At 40.4% G+C, this 9,962-nt stretch overlaps 1 protein-coding gene across 2 annotated transcripts; it reads right to left on the reverse strand.

The window, feature by feature from the left end:
• Nucleotides 1-1,221: 1,221 nt before the first annotated feature.
• ppm1nb (protein phosphatase, Mg2+/Mn2+ dependent, 1Nb (putative)) lies at nt 1,222-7,842 on the reverse strand. 2 transcript variants are annotated; one of them, XM_089017431.1, is made up of 6 exons: nt 7,213-7,842; nt 5,035-5,606; nt 4,395-4,512; nt 3,402-3,516; nt 3,135-3,195; nt 1,222-3,073 (listed from the first exon to the last, which is right to left on the reverse strand). In XM_089017431.1, the coding sequence occupies exons 1-6, from the start codon at nt 7,616-7,618 to the stop codon at nt 3,047-3,049; spliced, it is 1,299 nt and encodes a 432-aa protein (XP_088873557.1). In that variant the 5' UTR covers nt 7,619-7,842; the 3' UTR covers nt 1,222-3,046. The 2 variants fall into 2 exon arrangements, with proteins under 2 accessions (XP_088873557.1, XP_088873556.1); XM_089017430.1 differs by having other exon boundaries at nt 3,135-3,198.
• Nucleotides 7,843-9,962: the final 2,120 nt, after the last annotated feature.

Raw genomic sequence — 9,962 nt, forward strand, 5'->3', positions numbered from 1 at the left:
GCGCACCTTCAATGAATGAAACAAGTTTTCCAAATATAATCTATAAATACATCAACGTTTTCAAAATATAAGGCACACCACACTATAAGGCGCTACAGTAGAGGTTGAGGTTACGCACTACTTTTTCTACAGGGGAAAATTCAGCCATGGGTTGCTAACCGTAGATTCGGCACCTTTCGTGGCCCAATATTACTTCACATATCAGGCACACTTGCTTATATGGCACAGGGTCATCTTTTGAAGAAAATCAAGGCTTTTGGGTGCGCCTTGTACACCAGAAAATACAGTAATTAGAATTTCTTCATGACGTTAACCTCACAAAATTCTACAAAACTATTAGCCTAAAATGTTACTGCTTCTAGGGAAAAACAGTTCGGTGCTCTGCACACTTAAGATTTAAATACAAAACAACAGCTGACCATCTCAATAGGAAAACCAGTTGGTTGTTCATCATTAAGTGATTGCCATTTTTTTTGTTGTACATGCAAAATTTGGTTTTAACCTGGCAAAAGCTCATTAAAAATGAAAAACATTTACATTTTAAATTGTTGTGCGATGTGTATTTGAGTTCAATTGATTGTTCTTTCCAAGTAAGAAGCATCGCATCCCCATCTGCCATTGTATCACTTTGCTTGTCATATGTAAAGGCCAGTAGACCAATTCTGGGACTGGTTCTGACTTTGAACAGTGATTGTGAGCCGATGCATCCATTCCAGATCGCCCCCACAAAATGTAGACAGTCACATTTGACTTTGAGGACTAAAAACGTGAAAGCAATTTTAAGCAGTCAAGATCGGTTTGATGTCTGAAGTGATTGGTTCATACAAAAGCAATCAGTTGAAAACAACCGTGAAGGACCACTTGATGCTGGACTGCTGATGATTTAAGAGGACTGTGCTCATCCTCTTAACTCTTTGTCTAATATATTTGCGTGAAAGAAGGCGCCAAGAGCGCATAGAGCAGAAACACAACAACTTGTAGAAAGAGCTTCATCATTTGGGGGTTTTCGCACTATACCGTAGATGATGCACTCTGTAAAAAAGAAAATATTTAAAAGTGTTGATCAATTCGGATACTTTTTCATCAGTACATGTCTCTGACATGCTTAATAATTACGCAAGAGTTTTGCTGCAAAAGTGCACCCCGAGATGAATTATTATCGTTCACAAAAAATATATATTTTTTGCATAGTAATAAATATTCAGAGTCATACTACGGTAGTTCAAATATTCTTTATTTAGGCTGAACGCCATTTCATTTTTTTCACATATGATACCTAGAAAGACAAAATTGCGCACTGAGGTCATTAGACCTCTTCAAAATTGACCTTTTTCTTCAAACATATGGAAACTGATATTATTCCCATTCTCCAAGGTCTAAATTAGCTAAATATACCAGTTATTGTGATCTTGGACCTTGGCTATGCCTGCCTCATGCAAGAGCCATGTAATTTTATTGTTGACGATTTTCAAAAACGCTGCAAAATTTGGGATTTTATGTCCTTATATTCATTGTAGCTGTACAGAGGTTGATGCTATAGCATTGAAAGTGATACCAAATGATCAGTACAACAGTGAGAATAGAATGAGCAAACCTGATTATTTATCATCCTGATCGAGAAATAACGAAACGATAAGGCAGTACATATTTTTCTAACATGCATGGGGAAAATTTTGCATTTCATATACAATGTACGAAGGATGTTTTCAGGTAGCTTCCATTTAAGAATATGCCATAAATAGCAAAAAAACAATCAATCAACCAATCTATGTAATCATACTCCCTCAAATATGTGTAATACACATAACCTTGCTTTCATAACTTTGCTGCTGTGAAATGTAAATTTTTCCACTGCGAGACTAATAAAGGCAAATCCAATCCAATCCTGTTCTTTTCTTGTTGTCAACATTTTTAACAAATTCACGGCCAAACGTGCAAAAATCTGTCTACTCCAGTGCCAGGGTCTTTGTCATTGTCCCTGGACTTCCAGGACCCACTGGATATTGAGTTTTAGGACTATATAAACATTCAATTCAGCGCAAGAAACCTTAGACTTTCTTCTTTTATCAGAAAAAAGAGTTAATTCCTAAATGATATGGGTCTGGAGTTATATGAACTTGAAATTAGGCCGGCTGTCCAAAACACAATTCAATACATACATATTGATTTACATGGCACTGTAAGAACAGCTGACGCTGGAACAAAGTGCTAACATGGAAAAAAGGGAAATGCTGTCCCTTTGTGGAAATGAAAAAACATTGCCAGAGGCCATGGCCAGCGCTTTTTCAGCACCCGAACAAGAAAAAAACCAAAACCTGAATACATTCGGGAATGGCGGTCTACGTCAAATTTTAAATTTCCGAATACATTTGTGAATGGCAGTGAATCAGTTAAGAATGATGATTAGATAACTTCTTGTATTAAAAAAACTCAATTACTCTTTCCTTAAGAGTACAATATATTGAGCTAAACCATTGAATGAAAGTACAAACCTCAATGTATACAATGTCAAAATGATTTTGTTCTTCACATTATTCGATTAGATTAAAAAAAGCAGCACAAGGGAACTTTATTGTGTTTTTCCAACAGCTAGCAAGATAGCATCATAGCATTTCCTGATTGAACTCCTGAACCTCACCGCTTCCCCTCGAGGTCCATGTATCAAATGAGTGCATTTTCTCCTCGAACACGAGGTTCCGAATTACCTACTTTCACTGCAAATAATCTTGTTCACACACGCTCTTATTTTACTGCCTTGAGTTCTTCTCATGCTCAGTGAATATGAGGCAAAAGTTTGTTGCTGGGTCAGCGTCGCAGAGAAACTCTTACAAAATCTCATCTATTTATAGATAACAATTGTACAAATATAGACTGAATAAGATTTAACTAGACCTACTTTTGCATTTCATTTGTTACGACAAAAGGTGCTGCTCACGGGGATGATGTAAACAGACACAGATAAACTCCCTTTTTGTCCATTTAGAAACAAACAGTAAATGTGGACGTTAATTACAATCCCTTTATGGAATAAATCCAGTTGGCCGCTTCAGGACCCTTCCGTTCCCCGAGTGGACTGGAAAAAAAGAGTTGTACTTATGAAATAGAAAACTGCACGTATTCATTTTTTAACTTACATTTGGTGCTGTGTGGTTGTGTGTCTCCCTCTGTTGGTAATAAGCAGAGATGATGCAGTTCCTTCTGTCACACACACAAACACACTTGGCCTTCAAACGGGGCATTGATGAATGTACCATCGTCACTTTTTCAAGTAGCAGTATTTTACTCAAGCGATGTACCTTTTCAAGTGTTATGATTACTTCATTTTCAAAAACGGACATATCCAGGCATGTACAATGTACACGTGCGCGCAAACACGCACGCACGCACAAGCAGGCTCTCACTTGCTCTGTATGCCTCCCCCTGGTGGTAATCCGGGGATTACGGTAGATGCGAGGATTGTGAGCACCGCCAGCAAATCGGGATCCTCCCCTCTGGCACACAGCTCATCATAAATCTCTGGTAAGTAGAAGGCAAAAGACACAAAATATATTGATTTAAAATTTTAGCCCCTCTCTGTGTCTCTGTCTCTCTCTGTCTGTCTGTTTGTCTCTGTCTTTCTCTGTCTGTCTCTGTCTCTCCATCTCTCTGTCTTCGTATCTCTGTCTGTCTCTCTCTCTCTGTCCCTTTCTGTCTTTTTCTCACCAACTCTGTCTCTTTCTCTGTCTGTCTCTTCATCTGTCTCGGTCTCTGTCGCTACATCTCTCTCTATTTCTATCTCTCTGTCTGTCTGTCTGTCTGGCCGTCTCTCTCTCTGTGTCTCTCTCTGTGTCCCTCTCGCGCTGTCTCTCCTTCTGTCGCTCCATCTGTCTCTACGTCTGTCTGTCCCCTTCTCTCTCTGTGTGTCACTCTGTGTGTCACTCTGTGTGTCTCTCTGTCTGTCTCACGCTCTGTCTGTCTCTCCCTCAATTTCATGTCTCTCTGTTTATTTATCTCTCCGTCTGTCTCTCCGTTGTCTCTACATCTGTGTCTCCGTCTGTCTTTCTCTCTCTGCCCACACATTAAATTGTTTATGTATTTTTTAAAATAATAACACATTCAGCAATCATATGTCCTCATAATTACCAAAAAATGACATGTAGATTTAATTCTTCATAGGACATTGCAAATTTACATGATTTACAGTATTTATTTTTAGGTCAACGTCAAACTCTAGCCTATCCCGTCTAACTATAAGCGAGAAGTGGGATGCACCCATATAATGTTCTTTTACAATAAAAGGCCAAATTTCAACACTTCACTGTGGCATGTAACGTGTTGAACTGTCCTATCTGAAAATGCACTACCCGGTACAGTACTACACTGTCTGATGTGCGTCAACGTGGCTGATACGAGACCTGCTACTTTGGACTCCAGCAGATCCTCCAGCTCGGCCTCTTGATGTAATGCTTCGGTGGAGAGCTGGGGAGCGCCGGGGAAGCACAGAAGAATAATACTGATGTTGTCAAGGCTGCCCTGTGATGAAGAGAGGCGTCCATATTGTTAGACTTTCGACCCCAGCCACATCACTATTTAAAGCTTCTCTGCCGATTGATCTTTATTTAATATATTTCCTGCACGCAGCTGCGGCAGCGGAGCGGAGAAATGTGCACATAACGGAGGAGAAAATGTGACATTTTGAGGTGATGGTGCATTTCCGCGCCGGAGTGTTTTTATTATGTAATGATGACATGATGGACGTGACAGTCAGGCAGAGGGGAGCTACACTATTTTGTGTACGTGTGGCTTGTGGTGACTTCATTGTTGTTTATGTGGCGCTGAGAAAGACATCAAAGACATATTTCAGTTAAAAACATTGTTTTTAAGTGTCTGATTTTATGATGCAACGTTGTAGTCTAATAATGGCAATGATCTCCATTTTGATCCGATTTACGGGACACATTAAATGTGGGGAAAAAAATCTGATTGAAAGCTAGCCAAATGCCTACTGGGGTCGTGAGATGATGCTAAATTTGATTTCCAGTGGCAGGTTCTGACCTTGTAGAGGCAGAGGTCAATGACCTGCGAGCAGACATCCCTCAGGTCGGTGCACACGAGCAGGCGGTTGTGGATGAAGGCGCAAAGCTCCTCATTGCTGATGGTGTCCCACACGCCATCGCAGGCAAGCACCATGAACTCGTCGGCCGGCGAACGCTCCACCGCGCACACCTCCGGCTCGGGTGAGACCATCTGCTCGTTGGCCGACCTGTTTTCCGCCCCTTTGTAGCTAAAATCACCCAGCGCCCGGGAAACGGCCAGGGAGCCGTTGATACGTTGGAAGGACACGGATCCGCCGGCGCTCTCAATGCGTTCCTTCTCCAGAGGGCAGTAAGGTTTGTGGTCTTCGGTGGCGAAGCAAACTTCACCCGAGCGACATAGCACGGCCCTCGAATCGCCGCAGTTGGCAAAGTAGATGTTGTAAGGCGAAATGAGCGCGGCCACGACGGTGGTGCCGCCTCTCTCCCATCCTTCCCGGCGGGCAACGGCGTGGAGATGCTTTTCCGTTTGCAGGAAGCCTTCCGTTAGGGCCTCTTTCACTCTGTCGCCATCGTCTTCCGGCCTCAGACCACCTGTCAACACAAACAAAACTCAGAAGAGTACACAAACCTGCAATTTACTTCAGCTTATTTTGACTAATCTCAAGTGCTGAAAATGGTCTTCTTTATTTAACGTCGCAATATCCAAGGTTAAAATCTGACATTTTTGGCATTTTCCCAGGAAGTGATTGGATTGGCCTTTATTAGTCTTATTAGTCTTATTCGTCTTTATTAGTGATGATGATTTTGGAAGTAAACGATATCTTTACATCCTACCAACCGGCAAAAATGAAGCCACGTCTTGTTTATTTCTATTCTTTCTTCCAAACTATAGCCTTTGTGATCTGAAAATTACATTAGACTCAGGAATGGATTCAATATTTTTTTTTTCTCTCCAAGACTAAATGGAGGCCTGAGTTAATCACAGCTAACTTGTAATGTAAAGCAGCATGTCCAAAATCTGTCCCGGGGGCCAAATGTGGCCCGTGGCCATTTTGCATCCGGCCCGCAGCCTCCCGTCATAAAATCAATAACATCCATCCCACATGTAATATTAATACAAGTGTCCTTGAGAGTTTTGAAAGGGGCTTATAAATAAAACGTATTATTATTATTATGATTATTCTAATTATTATTGGGCAGTAGTGCTCTTATTATTACATGTGTGTGCTGCCAGAAACAGCAAATTAGTACTCTATAAGAGGAATTTACTGAATGAGTCCCTCAATATTCAAAAATGTCGATTTTTTCCAAAAAAAGTGCATTTTGTAAAATGGAGACAATCAAAAGAATAATTACTTCTGTTCAACGGTTACAAAAAAGTTAGTGTTAAAAAAGTGAGGTTAAGTGAATATTCCATTTCAATTTTCAATGTCAATTCAATTTTGATAAGTATGTTTCAAAACACGTGCTTCAGATGGCTGAAATAAAAATAAAAAAGAAAATGTGAAACACAGAATGGCTCGCTCAAATGTATTACAATGCAGGACTGTTATATGGAAAGAGCGCCCAGGTTGGTCCCCGCCCTACATTTTTAACACACCAAATCTGCAAAATGTTTGGAGAGCTGTTATCGAGAGTCTCAAATACAATTCTGGAGTGACATAATTTGGGTTACGCAGATTTTTGACTGGACGACAAGCCCCAAGCCTCCAATGTAGCATCGACCCTGATTGTGCTACCGTTACGATTTGTAAGGTGGTGGTGGTGGTGGTGGTGGGGGACCCCAAAAGAGCAGGCAGGAAGGAGGAGCAGGGTGTATTTGCCAAATTGTATTAAATAAAGTCGGCAGGAACAAAATCTCAAACAAAAAAGTCCTCAGAAGAACAAAGGTCCAAAGTAGCAAACCAAACCATGAGTAAAACATGACAAGACGAAATAAACATGACAGGGCGAAACAAACAATGACCTGACGCAAAATGGTCGTGCTGGGAGTTCTTTTAACTGCCAACACCTGCGCAGCTGCAGGCGCGGCCCTACAGTGCCACCAGTTGGTCGCAAACCCAAACTTGACAACTACATTGCCATTTTGATTTGAATTTGATCAAACCTCCACTGTAATCTTATCTAAAGTCGCACATGATTGATTTAACTCTTGTTTTGGAGTCTGACAAGTACACGCTGAACGTGTGTGTGTCACCTGTGGCTAGGATGTGACCCAAGAGGTGTTGCGAGCAGTGCTGTGCCACCGCGCTCCCGGCATGGCCGTCGAACACGGCAAAGAAACTCCAGTCGGCCAACTCCCCCCCCAGCTGCGGCACGCAGTTGTGGTAGTCCTCCATGTTGGCCCTCCAGCCTTGCATGCTCCCCATGGCATAGGTGAGCCCCCAGCGTGCGCAGCCTTCCTCTGCCAGCTTGTCCAACACCGGCCGGTCCAAATAGGGGCTGGGAATGACCTCCTCTTTGTCCCCCTCTCGTAGCTGCTCCGCTTCGGCCGCTCCTCCCCGGCCCCCCTTGAAGAAAGAGCTGACCCTCTTCTCCGTCTCTTTCACCAAGTGGCGCACAAACGCTGGCATCTCCACGCTCCCCTTCCTCGACGTCCTCATGCTTCAGATGGGGTGTGTTTACGGCTGCTGGCGAGGCCTGCTGGTGCCTCCTCAGCTCATGGCTGCTTCATCTGATGGATGTTCTCACCTCCCTCTCCTCACTCATCTCCTTCCGCTCCTCTTCTCGCCTCTTGGGAGACGTCACAAAGCGCCGCTCTCTCCTCCACCCATCCTCACTCTCCTCTGCTGTGCTTTCACCTTCTCCCAAGCATGTTTTCTTTCCAGGCCTGCCTCTTTGCTTTGTTATGTTTGCTCTACCGACTCCGGGATTGGTCGGCTATTTCTGTGCACCAATCCCTCGGCCCGCCTCTGACTGTCACGATCATATTGGAGCGCAGCCTTTCTTGTCGTCAATCCTAGTGGGTACTGCGCACCCTCCCATTTTGCCATCAACCCAACCTTTGATCGAGTTGGATTATCGGCTCACAGCATGGGGGATTATGGGGCAGGCGGCCATTTCAGTGATGGCGGAAAGGACAAACGCAAAGACTGGGGCTCGTGGAGGCAATAATAAAAGACCTTTGTGTACTTGATCCGACATAATAGGAATAATATTCAATATGCAAATTTCCTCATTGTGGGACTAATGAAGGCATTATTATTATTATTATTATTATTATTATTATTATTATTATTATTATTATTATTATTATATTATTGCGATACTATTATTATTATTACCATTATTATTATTAATATTACTATTAGTACTGTCACTACTTTTTTACTACTATTGTTATTATTACTACTAATATAATTATCATTATTATTATTACTGTTACTATTAATACTGTTACTACTATTGTTACTACTATTGTTACTACCATTCTTATTATTATATTATTATTACTGTTACTATTAGTACTTTTCCTACTACTTTATTATTATTATTATTATTATTATTATTATTATTATGTGAAAGAGGACATGAAGGTAGCTCGTGTGAGAGAAGAGGATGCACAAAACAGGGATGGACGGAGGGCTGATAAGCAAAAATGAAATTATTATTATTATTATTATTATTATTATTATTATTATTATTATTATTATTATTATCATCAATTATTCAATACCATTATTTCCCAGACCGATACCATTATGAGTCTTCAACTCGAGTGCTCACCAATAGCTATAGCATGTAACCTATACTAGTAATACTTTTGATACGTGCAATTTCTATTAAATCCGTGAAATATAATTTAAGAAAGACAATTAATGAACTGAATAACAACTTTGGATTTTTCTCAGTCAATGAAAGCAGAGAAACTATAGGTACTATAGGTAAATGCATGAAATACACGAATGTAAAAAAAAACAATACAATGTGAATTAAAATACCCAATACACACTAATCATGAACTTTAATATACACCTTGTAAACACACGGTATATAATCCTACCAATATTAAATCTTATTCAACATAAAATTTGATGGACAATAAAATAGACGAAGAAGAGTAAGATTCTCCTGTTTTGGTCTAAAAATGAAACCAGCAGCTGCTATTAACTCTTCAAAAAGTATATTCTCAGACAGCTTTGGGGGTATTTTGTAAATACTCAAAGTTGGACAAACCACCACCCGATTATTCCACCCCCTTTTTATGGCACTTATTCCATTTTACAAGGACATAAGAGACAGACAAGCGTTCACACTCACATTCACACAATCACTCAGCAGCAACTGAGTTCTTGCTCTCTCCTTAGAAACCTAACCAGTGATGGATAATAGAAAACTACATTTTTATATGGGGATTTGTTTGTCATTTTTTTTTCTTGACTGATACTGTTTTTTTTAATAGTAGAACCACAAATCTCTGCAAATAGGATTATATAAATAGATTTTGTTTTATGATCCCCTCATTTAACACAGTTGGATAAACAGCGTGCTGTTACCAGTGGCTTACAGTACAATTGCAATTGATAGAATTGCTGCTGTGGACCGCAAATTTCTCCACTGTGGGACGAATAAAGGTTTTCTGATTCTGATTCAGATTCTGATAAAGTAAAACTACTCAGCATTTGATGGCAATGCTCTGATCATACCATGAAATGGGCATCTCTTTTACAAAATGACAGGCGTCCTCTGCAACGTGAATCTCAAATATTGTGCAAAGTTGAATAAACTTCCATTGACCAACCCCCTTACCTCTCAATTTTTATGTATTACCCCCCCAAAAAACGTGGACATTTTGACATTTTGTGTTTGTTCTAATTAACAATGTTTAATGTGTTATTCAAAAGATCAAATTTTAATTAATCGATATGAAAAATTTATTGCTTTTCTCTGCTATAATTTATAATTTTATTTATGGCTTTATTGTTCTGGTCTTTATTGCTCCATTGT

This window comes from Hippocampus bargibanti, linkage group LG16 (assembly GCF_051943395.1).
Source record: "Hippocampus bargibanti isolate YZ-2025 linkage group LG16, ASM5194339v1, whole genome shotgun sequence".
Lineage (NCBI taxonomy): Eukaryota > Metazoa > Chordata > Actinopteri > Syngnathiformes > Syngnathidae > Hippocampus > Hippocampus bargibanti.

Excerpts from the sequence above, each read along its gene's own strand:
- ppm1nb (XM_089017430.1), bottom strand. The coding sequence starts at position 7,618 with ATGAGGACGTCGAGGAAGGGGAGCGTGGAGATGCCAGCGTTTGTGCGC. Across the intron at positions 4,513-5,034 it reads TTGACCTCTGCCTCTACAAG|GGCAGCCTTGACAACATCAG; the intron begins GTCAGAACCTGC and ends TCTTCATCACAG. Across the intron at positions 3,074-3,134 it reads ACAACCACACAGCACCAAAT|TCCACTCGGGGAACGGAAGG; the intron begins GTAAGTTAAAAA and ends CTTTTTTTCCAG.